Genomic DNA, 22,374 nt, shown 5'->3' on the forward strand with positions numbered 1-22,374 from the left:
TTATTCTATTTTACCATATTTTTAAATTTCTTGGGTCTGGCTTTAATCTGACAGTCTTACCAACCCAAGAGAGACTGCCAAGACAAAGACTGCCTGTTGGAGGAGTCTCTCACAGGATAGAAATAGTTAGGCCCTACTTAAAGTTAGGCACATTTTTTTTCTATTACATCTAATTTATTTCCTGTGTTTCTCCCAAATTTAATTTTCTGTTCATTGTATTCATCCATATTTTACATTTTAATACTGGTGACAAAGTTGTTTTACTTTCCCAATTCTATCCTAAATCCTGTGCATTTTTGTAGAGCTTTATAAAACCTAATGTGATTATACTTCCTTACTCCTCCCTGGAAGTAATTCATCTCATTCTTCCCTACTCTTTATTTATGCATTTCTTATACTGCACTGTATTATAGCTTATATATCTTGCTGGACATTTGCCATTCTTTTTAGCTGTCCAGTTCCAACACACTTTTCTATGTGCAGGAATTCCCTACCTTTTGGGTTTCAGAAGGAAGCAGAGCCTGCCTTCCTCCATTCAAGCCAAACATGCCAGATTCGTTCTCACTTTTGCTTTTATCTAAGGCTCAATACATATATATGCCTTTTTTTTTTTTTTTTTTTTTGGTTTTTGGTTTTTCTCCGGTACTGGGAACCGAACTCACGACCTTGCACTTGCCAGGCAGGCGCTTTTTGCCGCTGAGCTAAATCCCCAGCCCCCATATATATGCCTTTATGCTACAGGTTTCCTTCACAAACCAAATGTTTTAATGTAGTCTAAAATTATCCTATAGTAAGCAGTCTGTGAATCTTGCTTTTCCAAAAAGTTCATGTAAATTATAAAGGAGGTTATGAACTTAATGGTGTAAATGTATTCATCATCACAAGAGGAATATATTGACACACACTTTTTTTTTTTAAGACGGGTCAGACTATGTAGTTCAGGCTGGCCTTGAGTTCCCTGTGTAGCCCAGGCTGGTTTCCTTCACAAAGCTGTAGGGTTTGTGATTGGTACACACCGCAACTTTGGAAAGCTGTAATAGAATCCACACCTATTCCACAGATTCACTAGACAGCCTATAAAGGAAAAGGGAGAAAAGAGCCATAGAACGCATAGCCTTTGTGTCTTTTTAATCGAACTAACCATTAGTCACCAGTAAGGCATTCATTCACCCATTCGGCCAATACTTGAGAAGAAGATGGACGCACAGCAAATCATGAACTATCATTGAACTCTTTCAATTTCCCAGAGAGCCACACGGATACGTCTCTAGCTTGTAAACGCGAACTGAGAATGAAGAAGCATTCTCCCCAGGACGACTGCGTAGAGGAGGAAGTGAGATCGGAAGACCTGCTTCTCTGAGAAGCAGACCTCAAGCTCCACTACTGTTTGCTGTCCACACGGTGGACGTTTATTCATCCTTCTCCATGGAAGTATTGCACAAAGTCAGGCTTTCTCTAGTCGCGAAGGAGAGTTCTTTCCTCTGGCCCTGTGTCGTAGGCAACAGCTAAATTCTGAGGCCAGAAGGAAGCAGCAACATTTCTCAACAGCCTGAACTGAGTTACACGGGTAGAAACGTAAGCTTTCCACATTCTGCCCTCGGGACAACCTAGACTTGCTATTTCATCCTTCTCTCCATTCAGGTCCTCTCACCACGCGAGCTGGGAGACGAGGAGAGCGCCCAGAATTCCCACAACAATGATGGCGGGCGCACACTGCTTGCCCACAGTTGACCCCTGTCAGCCATTCGGTCTCCACGGTAACGAAGCCGGCGCCTACTGGCCCGCTGAAGCACTGAGTCTCCGGAAACGGTGAGCACTTCCCTCCTCCTCCATTTTTTTTGCGACAGTTGGGCGAAAGTCACGGCAGTTGAGGCTGGTGTCAGCTGATTTACTGCGGCGGTGGTGGCGGCGGCGGCAGCAGCACTTTGCTACCTCGGTGGACAGAGGGCGGCAGGACAGGGTTTGCGGTCCCTAAGGTTTCCCCGCCCTGCTCTGTGCACCCCACACGTCCTCGTCGGATACGCCCACTCCTCGTCTTGCTGCGCCGGGACGCCCGCGGCCGGTCTCAGAGACAACACCACGCAGAGAGATGAAGCTGTGACAGGTGAGAGAGCTCGTGATCCTCTCCTGGGGGAACCTCCGCGCGCTTCGTGCCCGCACCTTGAGGCTGGGGTCCAGGGGCAAGGGTCGCGGACCCGCCCCTGTCGGGAGCGGCGCCGGCTGTCAGTCAGGTTGCTGCTGCTGGAAGCTCGATCTGATGCTTCTGCTGGTCAGGCCCACCGCAGGGCGCCTTTCCCGGGAGCGTGCGGTCCTTCCAGGGAGCCTTTGGGTCCTCTTGTTTGATGAATGACATTTGCTGCTGTGACAGTGACTTAGCCTTGAGGTGAGGCTGCCTTGTCCCCACGGATAATCTCAACGGGATGAGTGATTAGTGATGATCATGGGGTTACTAACAGTGCTTTTGGGGAGTGTGTTTGCTTTAGGGGGTACACATAGGCTGCCCTTAACTGTAGGTGCTACTCTTCAATTTGTCCTTGCCTAAGCCACTGATAAGTCTGTTAGACCTATTCTCAGCCCTTTTGCCTAGGACTTGCTCCTAGGAAAGGGTACTTGCTGTTTCACTTACTAATGGGTCCCGGTGTTCTGAGGGTATGTTTGGAGTTCGCATTACCACCACCCCCCGCGCCTTTTTGGTCTTGTTTTGGAGACAGGTTTCACTGTGCAGTTCAGGCTGGCCTTGAACTCACTTCGTAGCCCAGGCTGGCCTCGAACTCGCAATAATCTTCCTGCCTCAGCCTCCTGCGTGCTGGGATTGCAGGTGTGGACCACCATGCCCGGCTGCACTACGCTCTTTGATTAAAAAATTATACTGTGTATTTTTTACCCATTCACTTTGTCTGTTTCTCAGGTCGTACGCAGAAATTGCTGTTTCTTGTATTCTGAAACGATGTCAGCGTCAGTTGCCAGACTGCATTGTTATCTTGATGCTGCTGATTTTAGGGTCCAGTCAGGAGCAGCTACTCATTCCTTGCCTTGAAATATATGTCATGTGACCAAAGAGGCAAACTGTAACTCTTTACAGTGTGTCTTTCTTAGGATTTTGAAATAATCCTTTGTTGTATGAAAGAAGTTGACTGAGTTTTTGACATTTTGTTGCATAAAAATTCTAACTTGGAACAGTTTGGAGCTTTATAAGCAAACTTAGGACAGTGGGGGTGGGTGGCAGCTCAAAAATGAATGTGGTAAGAATGTTTTTGTTATTATGAAGAAAGGGAAACAGCCTTGATTTTATCTCAAATAGCAGATCTTAGTTATTTTAAGTTGGAAAGTGAACCACTATGAGTAGATAGTAAATGTCTCACTGTTCACTAGAAATTGTAGTAGAAAAATTCATTTGTTTACATGTTGTTCTTATTGGAGTGGCGAGGAAATTTGAGACAGGATCTTGTTATGTATTCCAGGCTGATGTTGAACTCACTGTGTATTGCAGGCTGGCCTCAAATTTGCAACAATCCTTCTCCCTCAGCCTCCTGAGCGCTGGGATTTCTGGCATTTACCACCATGCCTGGCTTTAAATGTCTCTTTAAAATTCTAGAACCCCTCTTAACAGGAAAACTAAGATGCACTTCATTTTTCTTATTGCCGCATGTAGCTAAATTTTACCTTTTTAAGTTTTTTTTTTTTGAGACAAGTCTCACTCTCTGTTTCAGGGTGGCCTTGAACTCACTATGTAGCCCACACTGACCTCAAACTCATGTATCCTCCTGCCTCAGCCTCCCAAGTGCTGGGATTGCAGGTGTGTGCCACCACACTCAGAGCCTGGCTGGTTTTTACCTTGAGTGTTTCTTTTTTTTTTTTTTCTTGGTAAAGGTAAGACATTTAGCTTTAGTGGTGTGCTGTTAGCAGGGAGTCCATGAGGGCTTTTTTGTTTTTTTTTTTTTTTTTTTTTTTTTTTTCTTGGTACGGGGAATCAAACTCACGACCTCGCGCTTGCCAGGCAAGTGCTGTGCCGGTGAGCTAAATCCCCTACCTTGAGTGTTAATTGTGTGAAATTAAATTTTGGGGGAGTGAACCTTGTGCCTAACCAATTTTTTTGCTCTTATTTCATGATAAAGGCAAGACATTTAGCTTTAGTGGTGTGCTGTTAGCAGGGAGTCCATGAGGGCTTTTTTGGACCTCATTTACAGAGGATTGAGTTAGTCTTATTCAAGTCACTGATCAACATTGGGCTGTTCAAGGCCTCTCATTCGCTTTTTTTTCTTCATTCATTGCCTTTTGTTTCCACATCCTTGGCTTTTCTCTTACTCATCAGCCCAGTAACACGAACATTCTGGGGTGTGTGTGTGTGTGTGTGTGTGTGGGTGTGTGTAGTGTGCATCCTTCTGTTTGTGTTGTTTAATGTGTATTGCTTTGGGTGCTCACATTTTTAACTGACAGAGATGACGTATACTATATATCACATTAATTTTTTCTTTTTCTGCTGTGCTTTTTATGTGTTTCCCTTGTTTCTAATGCTGCACGGCATTTCAGTTCATTTGTCCACCCTTTGTAGCTACCAACATTATCTTTATTTTCCTAGCACTATAGATAGTATTGTGATAAACATAACTTTTAGACTTATAGTAATTTCTTTGAGATATATATCCATGATTGTATTGTCATTTGTTTGTTTTTTTGTTTATATATTTATTTAGAGATGATGTTTCTCTATGCAGTCTAGACTGGCCTTGAACTCACTGGTAGCCTAGGCTGCTCTCGAACTTTGCATCTGCCTGCCTCAGCCTCCTGAGTGCTACAATTAGAATTCTTTAATCATGCAAAATTTATATATTTTACTGAAGCACTGCAGATTATATTCCAGAACAAGCTGCAGTGCTCTGTAGTCCTATGAGGTAGTCCATGGAGATTCTTGTGTTCTTATACCCCCATCATTGCTTAGTGTTATTCAGTGTACCTGTTTTTACAGTCTAATTGATACAAAATGAAATGTCATTTTAAATTACATTTCACTCTTATTAGTGAATTTGAGCATTTTCTCGTACGTTTTACTTTTTGGGTTTTTCCTTTTTTGAAATTGCCTGTTCATTTCTTTATGCATTTTTATATGAGATTCAGTCTTAGTCTGGTTTTTGCTGCTAACAACACAGTACAGGACCATAGGGTTTTTTTTTTTTTTTTTTTTTTTTTGTTTATTTATTTATTTTCCTGGAGACAGGATCTCACTTTATATTTCAGGCTGGCTTCAAACTCACTGTGTAGCCCAGGCTGGCCTCAAACTCCTGGCCATCTTCCTGCCTCAGCCTCCCAAGTGCTGGGATTACAGTCATGTGCCACCACACCTTGCCCTGGTATGTTTAATGTGAAGAGGGTTATGTTGGCTCCAAGATCTGGAGATCCAAGTTTGCAGGGTGTGTCTGGTGATGGCTTTCTTGCTGTGTCCTGAGACAAGAAATGCAAACGTGTACACATTCTTGTGTATGCGCCTGTGTGTGTTCTTCTGGTCTGTCTTTAAAGCCACCAGTATTCAATCATTCTGCTCCATTCAGATAACATTATCTTATCCTAATAAACTCCTCAGACCCTACCTCTAAACCCCATAGTAAGATTAAATGGCCACTCCTTTAATCCTTCACAGGGAGGATTAAATTGTAACACATAAACCCTTGGGGGACACATTTAAACCATATTCAACTCGTGGCACCAACTTTTCTTTTGTTTTTGTTTTAGTTTGGTTTGGTTTTTTGAGACAAGGTCTTTCTATATAGCCCAGGCTGGCCTGGAACTCAAGGTAATCCTCTTGCTTCAGCCTCCTTAGTGCTGGGATTACAGGCTTGTATCACCATCCTGGCTCCAAATTTCTCTTTTGGATTTGCAGAACTTCCTTGTATTTCCTAGATATTAATCCTTGAAGTATTATGTACATCTCTATTCTCAATCTTGTCATTTGTCAGTAACCTTTTTCATGATATATTGCATTGAACAGATACCTTCAATTTTTTTTTTTTGTCTTTTTTGAGACAGGGTCTCGCTATGCAGTTCAGGCTGGCCTTGAGCTCACATTGTAGCCTAGGCTGGCCTCAAACTCACAGTGATCCTCCTGCCTTAGCCTCCCGAGTGCTGGGATTACAGGTGTGCGCCACCATACCCGGCTGCTTTCAATTTTGATATAATAGTTTTCCTCTATGGTATTTTGGAGGTTTTGTTTTAGAAGTCTTTTCCTAGTTCTGTGTCATAAAGTTACTCTCTTATATATTACTAATTTCAATTATTTTATTTTTGAGACAAGGTCTTGCTTTGTAGTTCTGGCTGTCCTTGAATTCACTATGTAACTCAGGCTGGCCTTAAATTTGCAGTGATCCTCCTGCCTCAGCCTCCCTTGTGGTGAGTTTACAGATGTGTACCACCATACCTGGCCATACTTTTCTTTTAAACTTATAGATTGTTAAGATATCCAGAGTCTGCCCTTTTGTGTGTCACAAGTTTGTGAGCCAGTTTCATTTTTATATGGTGGGACAATTTTCCTATTGTCATTCTCTCTTTTTTCCCATAGATAATGGTGCCACTCCTATTGTGTAAATTCTCACCTGCAGTCTGAACACTGGGTCTTGTTACTTTGGTTTCTTTGTCTTTTCCAACTCTTAATACTATGGCATGGTCCTGTTTTTTTCCCTTGAAAAAAGAGTGAATAATTCTTGCCACTTAGTTTTTAGCTTTAGTTTGATATAATTATAGATTCACAGGAAGTTTTAAAAATAGTACAGAGGTCTGGTTTCCCCCAGTGGTTACATTTTCTATAGCTCCACTCTTGAACAACAAGAAGTACAGTATCAAAACCAAGAAATAGACATAGTACAATTCCAGTGTATATTTTTGTAGCCACTGCCGCAATAAAGGTAGAGAACTATTCCATTACTACAAAGATCTCCCTCATGTTGCATTGGCCTACCATCCTGCTACCATCTCTAACCTCTGGTTATCACTACTCAGTTCTTTTTCTCCATAATCTTGTCATCGTAGGAATGCTGCATAAATGGAAGCATATAGTATGCAGTACATTCCAGTTGGGATCCATGCACATTGTTGAATGAGACAGTTCTTGAGATTTGTCCAAACGGTTGCATATATCAGTAGTTCATTCTTTTTTATGGTTGACTAGTATTCCACATTGCATAGTAACCCGCTATTTACTGGGACTTCAGGGCTGTCTGCAAGTTTTTGGCTGTTACAAATAAAGCTGCTGTGAATATTCGGTTTTCGTAGGGATATAGATTTCCATTTTTTTCTGGGGCAAATGCCCAGGAATGTGACTGCTGTATGGTATGGTAAGCATATGTTTAGTTTTTGAAGAAATTTCCAAAGTGTTTTTTCAAATGCTATACCATTTTACATACATACCAGCAATGCATGTGAGAGTCCATATTTTTTGCAGCCTTACCTGCATTTGGTTTTGTCATTATATTTTTAATTTAGCTGTTCTATTAGGTGTGTAGTGTTACCTATTGTGGTTTTAATATGGTATAAATCTGGAAGTAATTTTATTGCTTGTAGAGTGTCTTAAGTCATTGCTAAGATGAAATCCCTGACATTCACAACTTACAGAAGGAGAGCTTTATTTTGTCTCTAAGTTTTAGTTGGTAGTTGCCCAGCTCCAGGGCAGGAAGGCATGGTGGAAGGGTCGGTGGAGGAAAGCTGCTCAGCTCATGGCAGCCAGGAAGCAGAGTGATGAGACAGTCCGGGAGGGAAATGCGTCTTTCCAAGTCACCTTTCTGACAAGGCTCCAGCTCCTAATAGCACATTTAGCTATAAACTCCACTGATGAATATGGTGCCCCCATGATCCAGTTACCTCCCAAAAGTCCTACCTCTAAGCACATCCTGGGTCTAAACCATAATATAGAGTTACATGTGGAACTGCCTCAGTCTCCTGAGTGCTGGGATTACAAGTGTGTGCCACCATGCCCAGGCAAATCAACGGTCTCACATATATACCTAGCTTCTTTTTTTGGTACGGGGAATTGAACTTAGGACCTCGCACTTGCCAGACAGGTGCTATGCTATTGAGTACACCTGGCTTTGATCATAAACTGAATGAGCTGACAGCGGGGATGGTATAGTCAAATTATGTTATAAACAAGAGTACTCCTTATGTTCCCATTTATAGATACCATACTAGCAGTGTGAACCTGGAATTTGAATTTCATACAGATGATTCATTTGTCTGATACTTAAAGTTGCTTGGTTGACATGAAAGATGTTATTGGAGAAAGCCTACTTTATGACTGTATTCAGGAAATCCTTAAGTTCCAAATAGGGGTGGGGTTTTTTTTTGAAACAGAGTCTCATTATATAGTTCAGACTATCCTTGAACTTACTTTGTAGCCCATGCTAACCTCGAACTCACAGCGATCCTCCTGCCTCAGCTTCCCAAATGGCCTGTGTCCATCACCATGCCTGGCTTCCAAGTAGAGTTTTTATTTCTTCCATTAAACAGTATATATGCTATATATTGCATAAAAATATTAACTATTTTAAATAAAATTAGGTATCTTTTACAAACATTGCAAATTTTTTTTCCTGATAGTTTCTGGATTAGTGGGAGCCATAAAAAGATGAATCATAAATTGTTAGGGCACTGCCCAGGTGAGGGTAGAGAAAATTCTGAATTATTAAGGATTAGTCCTTTTTCTTTTCTTTTCTTTTTCTTTTTCTTTTTTTTTTTTGTCTTTTTGAGACAGGATCTCACTCTGCAGTTCAGGCTGACCTTGAGCTCACTTTGTAGCCCAGGCTGGTCTCGAACTTACAACGATCCTCCTGTCTCAGCCTCCCGAGTGCTGGAATTACAGGCGTGCACCACCACGCCTGGCCGATAATGTTTTTTTTGAGACAGGATCTCGCTATGTAGCCCAGGCTGGCCTTGTACCAGGCTGGCCTTGAACTCACGGGATCATCCTCCCTTTGCCTCCTGAATGCTGGGATTACAGGCATGCGCCACCATGGCTGGCAGGTTCTGAATATACCTTGAAGGATATTCAGCCAGTAGAGTTTGCTTTCAAGAGTTTGTATACATGGAGAGGAATGTATACATGGGAGAGGAATTACAGATTACTCTAGGATGTAGGTCTTGGAGCTGTGAAAATGGAAGTGTTATTACCTGGGATGAGGAAGACATGAGTCACTTTTGGCCCTGTCTAGTTTGAGAAGCTTAGTAGCTGTGCAGAGGAGGCGTTGGGTGAGCAGGTGGACACATGAGTCTGGAATTCGGAGGAGCACGCTGAGCTGTAAGTTGGAGGAGCTGTCCATGTATAGATGGTATTTAAAGCTGTGACTTGGGATCTTTGAGGGAGGAGGGAATGTTGCTAGAGAAGCCAAGGACCAAGCTCTGAGGATGCGAACATTTAACGGTTGGGGAAGAGAAAAAAAAAAAAAAAAGAGCCAGCCGTGGTGGTACAGGCTTATAATTCCAGCACGCCGGAAGGCTGAGGCGGGATTGCAAATTCGTGTCCAGCCTGGGCAACTTAGTGATTTTCTTGTTGTTGTTGTTTTTTAAGGGAAGACACTGTGTCCAAAAAAAGGAGAAAGCTAAGTAAAGAAATGTTTCAGGGAGAGAGAATGCCCTGTATCCAATGCTGCCTGTAGGTCTAGTAAAAAGCAGGTTAGAACTTGACATTAGATTTAGCCAAGGGGTGGGCATTCAACACCTTCTCAAGAATAGTTTGTAAGACAGGTAGAGCGCAGCACTTTCTGTAGTCTGCAAGTAGGAAGATTATGCCATTGATTAGAGCACTCTACCTGGCAGAAAGGCTGTGTTTCCTCAAGGTTTATGGTCACTAAGTGGGACAGCTAGATTCTTCTTGTTTGTATGACAATGTTATCTCCAGCCGCACATTTGTACTATTTTTTATTAGTGTCAGACATAACAGTTATGTTCACTTTGGTAAACTGGTACATGTATTTAAGATATGCTGATCACTTTTGATCCTTTTTCTCTCCTATTCTCTGCCCACTCTCTGGCCCCCTTTGCCATCTCTAAAAAGTTTACCTTTTAGTTTCCTACCATCTCACCTTTATTTTACTCATTTATTTATATTTTAGGTTTTTCATATAAGAGAAACTATGCAATATTTAACTTTTGTGTGTGCCTTACTTCACTTAATGTTATGGTCTCAAATTGCATCCATTTTCCTGCAGATGACATGATTTCATTCTTTATGGCTGAAAAATGTCCTGTTACATGTATATATATCACAATTTTTTAATCTTTTGTCTGTTGATGAGCATCTAGGCTGTTTTCAGACTTAGTTATTGTAATTATACTGCTATAACCATAGGTATTCCCTGCACATGGTTTTGCACGCCTATAAATCCAGCTCTTGGGAGGCTGAGGCAGGAGGATTTCTGGGAGTTCGAGGTCAGCTACAGAGTGAATTCCGGGCCAGCCTGAACTACATAGAGAGACCCTGTCTCAAAAAAACAAAACAAACACACCAAAACAAAACACATGGGTATGCATGTATCACTTAACTCTGTTAGGAATATACTCAGAGACATACAGCTGAGGCAGTTTAGAATTTTGATAGCAATATGAGCAAAAAAAGTAGAAATGAGTGGATATTCGGGGGAGATGAGAGATGGATGAGAAGAAAAAAAAACTGAAGTTTGTTCTTCCAAATGAAATCTCTTTCTTTTAAAATGTAAGGAATAGTTGGTAGGAATAGCTGGCTTTTAGCTTAATCGATAAGCATTGAGGCTGATGCAGATTGGTGAGGGATAGAGAGACCCTTCGTGGGAGAAGTCAGGCAGCCTAATGGCAGCTGTGGAGATTTAGAACATGATGTATATTCCTCAAAATCTATGAGTCACTTTTAAAATTGTGATGTATTTTTGACCAGATAACTCTACAGTTCTTCCAAACCTGTAACATATGCTCTGGGCTGTTCCAGCAATATGAAATAAGTGTAGGCCCCTCTCATCACCTGTTCATTCTGCATGTTCTTTTGAAACTGAATACTGGAACTTTCTCTAGCAAAGCAGCCCTGAAGTGTCAGGCTCATGGAGAGTATATACACTTCTCTGCCGCCAAAGTAAGTATAATCTGGTCAGCTGCATAAGTGTTTACAACATCATGTCCCATAACACCCTTTGATCGGAGCAACTTTGTTCTGAGAAAGTATCTGAATGCTGTAACTTCCTTAGTGTGCTTTGAGACCTGCCTGTCTCACTGGATTATAGTACACAAAGTCTCCAATTTTCTTCATGTCATCAGTAAATTGGTGGCAAAGGCACAAGCACAAATGGAATTTGTAATCATAGTGAGCATTGCCTTTATTATACTGTGATCTTGTTTGGGATATACACTTTTCTATGAGAATTTGAATAAAATTTTGCAAACCTTTTTTTTTTGGTTTTTTTGAAAAAAGGGTTTGCGATACACAGCAAAATCCCCCAGAAAACACAACACAGAGCACACGCGACACGAAAACACAAAAAGACCCTCCCCCCACACCCCCCAGAGCGCGGAGAACACAGGTGCGCCACAACACCCCGCACACACATCTCTTTTTGGGGGGGGGAGGGTTTGGTTTTTTTCCTGTACCGGGAATTGAACCTACCACCTTGCACTTGCCAGGCAGGCGCTGTGCCGCTGAGCTAAATCCCCAGCCCCCCACATTTCTTTTTTTATTATTTCTGTGACAAGTGTGTTTAGCTATTTAGTGTTTACTCTCTGCTTCCCATATTCCCCATTGGTAACTGGGTAGCTAAGGCCTATTAGTGAAGGCCTATTGTTTGTTCATGTCTGTCTACTCTCCTAAGGGAGAATTTCGGTTTGTTTTTGTCTGCAAATCACAGGGGCCCTGCTTGGTGCACAGGAAGGACACAGTCTGGCCCTGTATCAATGCTCTTGTGAAAATGCGTGTAATTCTAGGATAGAAACACATTTTGCTTTTGCACCTGAGAGTAAGAAAAGCAATATGGAGAAATTAGCATTGTCTGATACTTGATTTTTCTTTTTTCTTTTTAAAATTTTATTTATTTATTTTCTTTTTTATTTTTATTGCTATATTTTAGGTATACATAATGATCACATTCACTATAGGGAATTTGTACTTGTACATGATATATCTTGATTCTTTATTTTTCCCATTCCCCTATCTTCCTTTCAGCCCCTCTTCCCCTCTTTATTTACAAAATGTTTCTACTTTTTCCTTTTCTTTTTTACTCTTCCTTCCTTTCCTACATCCGCCACCCTAGTTCCCCTTCCCATTTGAACATTTTCTTCCTATAGATTTTTCATATATAATCTTAAATGTTTTACAGGTTTTTTGTGTTTGTTTCTTTTGAGATAGAATGGTTTGTTTTTGGATGTCCCCCTAAAGCCTCATGTACTTTTAGAGGGGGCTTTTTCGGAGGTGGTTGAATCTAGAGTTTGTGATTGATTCATAGTTCAATTCTGGGATTAAGGTTGAGTGATTGCTCAGATCATTCCACTCATTGGGTTGGTACCACCCTAATCGTAGTGGTCTGGATAAGATAGAAGGGCTGAAAGGGGTTTGTTTCTCCCTTCCCTGGCTTGCTTTTGCTGTCTTTTGCTACTATGAACTGTTGCCTCTCAGTCATGTGCCACCCTGCCTTGGAGCCAGCCAATTATAGACTGAAAGCTCTACAAACTGAGCTAAATAAGTCTTTCCCCTTTTCACTTTGGTTATCTCTTATTTTGTCCCAGCAATGAGAGAAAAGTAACTAAGACAGTCCCACTATATAGTTCAGGCTGGCATTGAACTCATGGAGATCCTCCTGCTTCAGCCTCCCAAGTACTGGGATTATAGGCATGTGCCACCACTGTGGCATTATAGTTTTTAGAAATCACAGGGGTACCAGTATCACATGGGATATTGTAGAACAGGATGGTCTTAGAGTGTCACTTCATAGTTTATTTAATGGTTTCAAAGAGAGAAAACAGATACATTATAGAGGGTGAATCTGATAGTCACTATGTTAAATGATCAAATGGCATTACCATTAATAGGACAACATGACATTATATACTTCCTGCAGTGGTGTAGTGTGAAGTGTACATCACTATGGAGTGTTGCCAAAATGTTGAGAAGCCTAATGATACCTTTAGATTAATCTTCGAGTTTATAGGAAAATGGGCAATGTCTTTATAAAAAGATAATCAGAACAATCTAAAATGTAGAACATTGAGCAAGCAATAGGATTTGTGTTGTTTCTTAAAAGAATATGAAAAAAAAGAGGTGGTTGTTTGGTTGTTCTATAATTAGCTGTAATGAACTGCTTTAGTCTCTTTGGACTTCCCTAAAAAAATACCACAGTGTGACTTAAACAACAGAAATTTATTTTCTTACAGTTCTGGCGGATACAGTCCCAGGTCAAGGTTTGTCAGGGTTTGTTTGCAGATGGCAAGCATCTTCTCACTGTCCTGGCAAACAGTGAAAGGGAGAAATCTCTATATCCCTGTCTTTTTTTTTAGTCTTTTTGAGACAGGGTCTCATTATGCAGTTCAGGGTGGTCTTGAACTCACTTTATACCCCAGGCTGGCCTTGAACTCACAATGATCCTCCTGCCTCAGCTTCCCGAGTGCTGGGATTACAAGCGTGCACCACCCCGCTGGGTCCCTGTCTCTCAATGTAAGATCACCAACCCTACCACATTTGGGCCCTGCTCTTACAACTTCATTTAACCGTTGCCACCTCCCCCAGGTCTTGTCTCCAGCCACACTGAGAGTTAGGGCTCCAACATACCAATTTCTGGAGGACTCAGACATTCAGTCCAAAATCACAACCAAGTACAGAGTATAAAACTTGAGTGTTTTATTTACAGGTTTGGAAAAAAGAAAATTATAAAAGACATTTTGTAGACAATTGAAGTAATTTGATTATGGGCTTGACTTATAGATGTTATCAGAGAATTATTACAGTGTTCATAATGGTGATTGTGATAGTGGTATGCTTTTTTCTCAAAAAGATTAAATTAGTAATATATGTGAAATGCTTAACACAAAGGTTGACACACAGTGAGAACTTCATAAATGCTAGGTGTTTTCTCTGTTCATGCAATAAATACATATGGAGCTTTAATGAAAGTCTGTAACCTTTTTAGGTGCAGGTAAATCACCAAATTCTGGTGAAATTCAGTTCACTTGAGAGTGATTAACAAAGGTAGTTGTTGTTTTGTTTGTTTGGTTTTTTCTTTTAGAGACAGGGTCTAACTATGTAGTTCAGGCTGGTCTTGTCACTATATAGCACAGGCTGGCCTTGAACTCAGTGATTTTCTTGCCTCAGCCTCCTGAATACTGGGATTACAGATGTGTACCACCATACCTGGCAAGGTGCTTGGCTTTTTTCTTGATATTATATAATGATTTTACCCTTGAGGACCACAGACTAGTTTGAACTAGACTCATGTGTAAAAAATAAGTACACACAGAAGGTTGAATACTGTACATCAAGCTTTTGGAAGGTATAGTGAAACCGTGGTAGCAGGATGAGCGAAGGGCAGGTTTGGGGACAGGATACTCACAGCACAGGACCTAGCATCTGAAAAGAGTATAGGCTAAAAAGCTAATCCCTGGTAAAGTTAATTGTATTTGGAGAACCCTAGGGCTGAGATGTAGCTTGGCGGTAGAGTGCTTAACTAGCATGTGCAAGGCCTTGGATTCCACCCCCGGCACTGAAACAAAACAAAATAACCCCCTCAAACCCAAACAAACCAAAACGAAGACCTTATGTGATATGCATATGTACACTTTTAAAGCAAAATAAAAGAACCTGGTAAGTTACAATCACTTTATTTATGAACTGTATTTTAATGAAAAACACAAAGCGGGGGAAAGAAACCAATAAGACCCAAGAATTTAGGTTGAGAACGCAGATTTTTATGCAGCCCAGTCTCTCCGTTCCTTGTTTGCTCCTTTCAGAGGTGGTCACTGTTACTTCTTTATGTTAAGAATTATTTTAAGTGTGTACACGGGCACCTGTACTCCTGGGTGTGTGTGGGTGTGTGTGCGAGTACGCACGCGCATACTCACTATATATTTTGGAGATTGTCTTATGTACTGCAGTGTTCCTTTTTATGGCTTTATTGTAATTCATTTCACTCATCCTCAAATGATGGATGTTGCTCTTTCCATGTACCCTTTAAAATTACAGGACTTCTTTTTTTTTGAGACTGGGTCTTGCTATGCAGTTTAGGCTGGCCTTGAGCTCACTTTGTAGCCCATGCTGGTCCTGAACTTGTAATGCTCCTCTTGCTTCAGCCTACTGAGTGCTGGGTTTACAGCCTCGCACCACCATGCCCTGCTTAGAAATTCTTAAACATACATAAATAGAATAATTTCATGGTCACCGTTGTACTAAAAATAATTTCAATACTTCCACAATTGGGTGCCCTGGCGAGCAGAGTTGTGATGGAAATTAGTACTCGGATTTGTTAGGGAGTCCTCTTGGAAACAGCTCCCAGGGTAAGGAAACAGGTGTGTGCGAGGGTAGAAGTTGTGTCGTGATGAGCCTCAGAGGAGTCACAATCGACCCTGGGGCAGCTGTGTACCTAGACTCACAGTAGCTGGGCCTTTTATAGCTCGGCATTGGATGTGAGTCATTGGATGTGAGGTGTCCTGTGACAGAAGGACGAGTGCTTGGCCAGCCATCTGTCGTTGGCTGAGGGGATCTGTAGTGGGTGTTGACAGCCTGCACCTGTAAGCCCTTCACTCCTGAAGGAGAACCTTTTTCATCTTCATCCCTTCCCTCGCTCAAGTGCCACTCCCAGATGTCCTGTAATTTTATCTGTAAGCACTACAGTTGTGCTTATCTTTTAGTGAGTAATATGTTTGGGTAAATTCTGGATTAACTAGCTTGCCCGGAAAATGCAGTTTTCTTGTAAGTGGGCTTTTGTGGTAAACACAGTATAGAATGGTGAAGGGAGTTTCATTAGGAGTCGGGAGAACTGTGTGTACCTCTGAGCTCCAGTCTTGAGACAACTGCTAATGGACAGAAATGCCCACCAGAATAAAAACCTCCCAGATGATCATGAGCTGTACTTCTCTCCATTCTAGATTGGGAAGCCAGGTGTTTTTTTTTTTTTTTTGGCCAAGTACAAAAGGCTTTCTTTTTCAAATGATTAAATTTAAAGAGAGAAGAACAGCAAGAGGTAGACCCGTATTTCCTACACTTTTGAAATGGCTTGCTTGGCAAAGGCTCGTCGGGTTCTTGCTGTTCGTGTGCAACGCTTTTTGTTGAATTCTGCAGTGTCATTTTATGATCATGTTTTCCGAGTTACAATTTCTTTAGGACTAACTTGTGCCTTTTTTTCTGGTTAGGTTCGTTTATGCTGTCCCTTTCTTTTCTCTTCACCCCTGTGCTGTTCTCTTCCCTCTGTCTTTGTAACTTAGCTTGGAAAGGAACAGTCTTCTTGCTTGTGTACTTACATATTTCACCAGCCTCTGTGATTTCTGGTTTTTTTTTTTTTTTTTTTTTTTTGGTTTTTCTCCGGTACCAGGAACTGAACTCATGACCTTGCGCTTGCCAGGCAGGCGCTTTTGGCCGCTGAGCTAAATCCCCAGCCCCCCTCTGTGATTTCTTATTCTTTGATAATGTCTCCTATTTTTCTTTTTCTTTCAAATCCTCCGCATTCGGGGAAAGCTTCTTGTCGCTGGGTACCCAGGCTTTCACAGTAGCGCCACATCTGGTTTCTCTGTGTTAATCCAGTCTTCCTAGTACTGTATCTGAAATAGAGTTAGCATATTACTTCTGCTATTAGGTAGCTACTTACTGGACCATTAGGTTTCTTAACAGTTTGGTTCAGCTGAAGATTGAAGTAAAACTTTATAGTGTTTTCTCCCTGCCTAAAGCCTATAGTTAGTAAATTCTAGTTAAGTATAAACTAATTTCATCTCACATATTAGAATTTGAATGTCTTGGTGACTTTCATGAGTATCAGTATCATAATAATAGTGCTCATCTTTTACTTAGAGAACTTTTAGTATTTAAAATGCTTTTTCTTTTAATGTCAGAGTACCTTTGTGTAAAATCTGTATCAAAATTCATGTGGCATCCTTATCAATTTGATTCGTTGAAAAACCAATTTCTGTCTATAGTATTTCTATAATAGCTTTCCTATCCATATCATAGTTACCATTTGTACTATTCTCACCACTAATAAGCTTTGTAATGAGTTCGTTACAGATGTCCCGTGTGGCTGACACCATGTTAAACCCTGTGCTAAACATCACTGTGGTGGTGAATGTATGGATTGTAATTCGTGTGCCTATGGAGCTTACAGAGCAGTGAGGCCATGGGCTGGGCTGTCACAACTCAGTGGTAGATCACTTGCCTGGCCTCTGCAAGGCCCTGGGTTCGTTCCACAGTACTGAAAGAAAAGAACAACAAGGATGACAACAGCAACAGCAATGACAATGAAAACAGCAATGACAATGACAACAAAATGCTATTACCAGAATTAAGTAGTGAGATTTGTGCAAATTTTAGGGCCCATAATACTGTAATAGCTTCACTGGGCTTCTAACCTGCAGATTTATCCCTCACCACTGACTTATAGCTAGAGTAAGCTTTTTTTGTTTTGTTTTGTTGTTTTTTTTTTGAGACAGGGTATTGCTGTATATTCCAGGCTTGCCTTGAACTCACTATGGAGCCCAGGCTGGCCTCGAACTCACAGCTGAACCCAGTGAAGTCTAGGTGAGGGAGTCCATCTATTGTATTTCCATGTGTCTTGAGACTTTCTTCATATTCCATGGTAACTGTTTGTTCATATACTGTATAAGCTCCACTGGATAATTGAATTGTGTCTGTTTTATTATTTGCCTCAATACCCTAAACCTCCTATGTTATGGGTACAAAATAGAAACTTGGAAAGGCTACTCTTATACATTATTGTTATGAGATCAGATTTAATTTGAAAGCCATTTTAGTGAGAAGGAAGTTTGTAACATTTCTCATGATCACCACTTCGCACTGCACAATCACATAATTTGAATTGTGTTTGATGAGCATGCACAGCAGTGCTATAGTATTGTGACAGAACGCTGTTGAAAGATACTGGCTTGTGGAAAGTCCAGCTTTACTAAATATTACTTGACAGTTCTGGATGAAACCAGTAAGTAGGATGTGAAGAAGGTGCAATATGTATGGACTCCTTTTTTTCTTTTTCCAGTACTACGGATTGAGCCCAGGGCTTTTGTATTAAGTTACATCCTCAGCCCTTCTTCAGTTTTTAATTTTGAGACAGTCTTAGTAAGTTGTTAAGTTGTGCAGGCTGGTCTCAGTCTTGTGATCCTCCTGCCTCAACCTCCCAGAAAAAGCATGTGTGAGAGATGTTGCAGAGCATCTTCAGTGTGTTAGGTATTATGCTCTTGCATTACATATATGGTCTGTCAGTCTTTGTAGCTTTCTAATAAGAGCAGTTACTATCCATCGTTTACAGATGGAGAGACCGAGACCTTGAAAGGTGGTGTTGAGATTACAAAGAAGGGCCAGGTCTTACTGTAAGTTTAGTGTTCTTTCAATATTATTTTTGTTGTTATTGATTGAAGTGCAGTTTTATTATTTCTAGAGAGAGATAGCTGAAATTAGGGAAAATAGAGAAATACCTGAAATTGAAGTAACTAAGAGATGGCTGAATTTTTATCTTTAAGACTCCTGTTCGTTTGTTTGTTTGTTCGTTCTTTCTTTCTTTCTTTTTCTTTCTTTCTTCCTTCCTTCCTTTCTTCCTTTCTTCCTTTTTCTTCTTTTCTCTTTCTCTTTCTCTTTCTCTTTTTCTTTTTCTTTTTCTTCTTTCTTCTTTCTTTTCTGAGACAGGGTCTTGCTGTGTAGTCCAGGCTGGGCTTGAGCTCCCAGTGATCCTCCTGCCTCAGCCTCCCAAGTGCTGGGATTGTACACATGCACTCCTATGCCTGGCTGTAATTTTAAACCAGATTTTGATACAAATGAATTAAATTGCTGGTATTGTTCTGTTTTTAGAAGCATCTAGTCTTAGATGCAGTTTACTTCAAACAGCAGGTGATAATGTTGGAAGCATTAATAATGGATTATTGCTGGACACAGTGGTGCACACCTGTAAGTCCCAGCACTTGGGAGGCTGAGGCCAAAGGATCCCCTTGAGTTTGAGGCCAGGCTGGGCTATATAGTGAGACCAAGTCTCAAAAAAAAAAGAGAATGGATTGTCAACAAATAAACTGACTAGTTGAATACTGGTTGAAAAACTACATGCTCTGTATTTATGTTGCCTTTTACATAACTCCCTTGTGGTACCAATTTAATGTGTCTTGGCTCATTAGTTATTGAATTGAAAGAAATCCAAACTTACATTTCTGTGATCTGCCTAGTGAAATAGTTAGGTCCTGGCTAATTTGACCATTTCTTGTTTTAAGTGGCTGCCAGTTCATTGGTAGTCCTATTTAACCTTTCTTTGATATATACTGTCAGTACAGACTCACTTTTATTTCACAGGATTTCACTAGTGCTTCTGGTGACTTTTCTAAATTTTCTCTTTCAGTAGGTTTTTAAGGTTTTAGGGCAAAAAAAAAAAGTGTTTTCAGGCATGTAGGGTTAGGATTAGATACTGTATTCCTTAATCCTGGATCTATTTGCATTCTGGTGTTTTTTTTTTTGTTGTTGTTGTTGGTTTGTTTTCCAAGACAGGGTCTTGCTATGAGTTCAGGCTGGCCTTGAACTCATGGCAGTCCTCCTGCCTCAGCCTTCCAAGTGCTGGGATCACAAGTGTGCACCAAAATGCCCGGCTGCATTGTTTAAGCCAGTATGCTCTCAGTAGAAGTTGTCACGTATTGCTGTTCCTTCCAGAGCTTACCAGGGTGTATTCAGTGCTTTGAGTTTGCTTAGTTACTTGAGAGAAATCTTCTTTAAAGCTGAGGGTTGTCACCATGGAAAAATGAACTCCTTCCAGATTTCTTTTCCAGAATGTCATTGTTGGATATGTCATACAGCCAGGAACATACTGTTCCAAATGTATTAAAACTGGTTCAGAACTTAGTTTCCTTTTCTAATATAAAATAGGGATATGGAAATAATTGTTAGTGTCATGGTAATTCATGAAACTTTCAAGACACAAATAGGGGTTTATTGATAGGATATATATTTTGCATTTTTTCTTTAAATGTTTTCCTTTTTCGGAAAACAAACTGATCAAAGCTATGCATTCTAACAATAACATCAAAAAAGATACAACATAGATTGTTTTTGGTAAGCTTCCAGTGTCCTTCATACTTTTTTACCTGCCCTATTTTCTCATTAGTGATCATTTCTTTTGATTGGCCATCTCTGTTGGGGTGTGTGTGAACTGCTAGTGTTTGATATGCAACAGTCTTCTTTTCTATGGAGCGCTCTTTGATGATTCTATCATTTCTTTCTGTCTACCTTCTCTGAACTATTTAGGTCTTTAACCACATAGCTTATAACATTTACATGTTTTTTTTTACCAAATAAATTTTAATTTTGTTTTATAAAAAAACCTTATGTTTTATTCTCCTTCCAGAAGTACACTACAGCACACACTGATTATGTATCATCTCAAAGTTAAGTCTTCTTGCCAAAACCATGTTCTTATTTTAGAGATATGAATTTCAAAAGAATTTTTCTTTCCCAAGTTTCAGCACTCACAACAAAGAACCTTCATGACCTTTGGATGTACTAGGTCCAGAGTAAATCTGGTTGAATGGGTTTCTCAGTAACCATACTCTTTTTAATGCTTAGCACACAGGGAAACAATTCAGAGCTTAGCTTAGGCATTGCTATTTATTACTTATTTGGAGCAGTATGGAGGCCTGGGGACCTCATTCTTCACCAGGAGCACAACAGATTGAGAAAGAGCACAGACTGGAGTCGGGCTGCCTGGGCTCTGATGTGAACTCATCTCTTGTCACTTTGAACTCTCTCTTGTAACTCTGCCTCAGTGTCTGTGAGATAAGGGTGCTCATAATACTTAGCCGATGATTTGTTGGTATTATGTGTATATACATAAGTACACAATTGATAATTGATATTATGGGGCTTAATTGATATTATGTATTTATATGCGTGCTATTTAAAAGACTTCTCAGTGCTGTGGAAGTTCTTCATAATCTTGTTTAGTGGTAGTGGAACAGTCTGGACTTTCTGAGAACTGTTGTTTTACTTGTCGTGTCTTAGCATGGAGGCAGAAGACTTGAGATCAGAAGGTAAGGATTTGTACCTCGGCTCCATCACTTGCTTATTCTCGGTCTCAGAAGCTTATGCCTCATTTTATACCCTGCCAATCTGGAAAGATTGTTTTCAGATTAGAAAAGAAATAGTACACGTAAAAATACTTCATAAACTGTTAAGTGCTAAATAAATATGAATATTGAAATGATTGGCTGTTCATTAAAAAATTTAAAATATTGTGAATGCCTATAGTAAAGACCTGTGTCTGACTGTTAAAGTACCTGAATCTGTGAGTAGATATGATAAATTCATTTTTGTTTGGGAATAGAAAGTTTTTTAGTGGCTAAAATTTACTCCCAGGTGTATATGCTTATTTTAAAATTGTACACACTGGCTTCATAATAAAGCTATATAACATGTTTGGTGGGAAATGCTGTTATGTCTGACATTATTCTTATAACATTTTCAGGCTTGAAAACACAATGGCGGGAAACAGCCTTGTTCTACCCATCGTTCTGTGGGGCCGCAAAGCACCAACACATTGCATTTCAACAGTACTTTTAACAGATGATGGGGCCACAGTCGTAACAGGATGCCACGATGGACAGATATGTCTCTGGGATCTCTCAGTAGAATTGGAAGTGAGTATTTGAAATGTCTTATGTACATCTAAAGATAAGAAGAAACTACTTATTAGAAATTTATACATGGGGAGTTGGAGATGTAGCTCAATTGTAGAGCTAGCCTAGCAGGTGCAAGGCCCTGGGCTTGATCCCCAGCCCTAGAAAAAAAAAGTTACATTTATTGTACTTGGATTAATACTGCACAGTATGTTTTGATTAAATCCATAGTGTTCAGATTGGCTACATTATTCATCAGAATTCATGTCTGCTGGCTCTTGGCAATTCTCAAATATAATATCTACCCTAAGTGGTTTACTTTTAAATTTTATTATTATTATTTTTTTTGTCTTTTTGAGTCAGGGTCTTGCTGTGCAGTTCAGGATGGCTTTGAGCTCACTTTGTAGCCCAGGCTGGTCTCAAACTCACAACAGTCCTCCTGCCTCAGCCTCCGGACTGCTGAGATTATAGGCATACACCCCCACATCTGGCCTACCCTAAGCGGTTTAATGTTTGTTACATTTAGAATATTTTGAAAGATTCTGACTCATTCTTCAGGAGATTTCCAAGAAAACATTAAAAACAGTT

General features: G+C 40.4%; 1 protein-coding gene across 2 annotated transcripts in view; it reads left to right on the top strand.

The window, feature by feature from the left end:
- Positions 1–1,131: 1,131 nt before the first annotated feature.
- Wdr7 (WD repeat domain 7) overlaps positions 1,132–22,374 on the top strand; it is a 365,823-nt gene continuing 344,580 nt past the window's right edge. For both annotated transcript variants that reach the window (XM_013510978.1, XM_013510979.1), the window contains exons 1-2: positions 1,132–2,104; positions 21,636–21,807. In XM_013510978.1, the coding sequence (XP_013366432.1) occupies positions 21,649–21,807 (159 nt within the window). In that variant the 5' untranslated portion in view covers positions 1,132–2,104; positions 21,636–21,648. The remainder of the gene's footprint in view (positions 2,105–21,635; positions 21,808–22,374) is intronic.

This window comes from Chinchilla lanigera, unplaced genomic scaffold, assembly GCF_000276665.1.
Source record: "Chinchilla lanigera isolate Chin_1 unplaced genomic scaffold, ChiLan1.0 scaffold00001, whole genome shotgun sequence".
NCBI classification, from domain to species: Eukaryota; Metazoa; Chordata; class Mammalia; order Rodentia; family Chinchillidae; genus Chinchilla; species Chinchilla lanigera.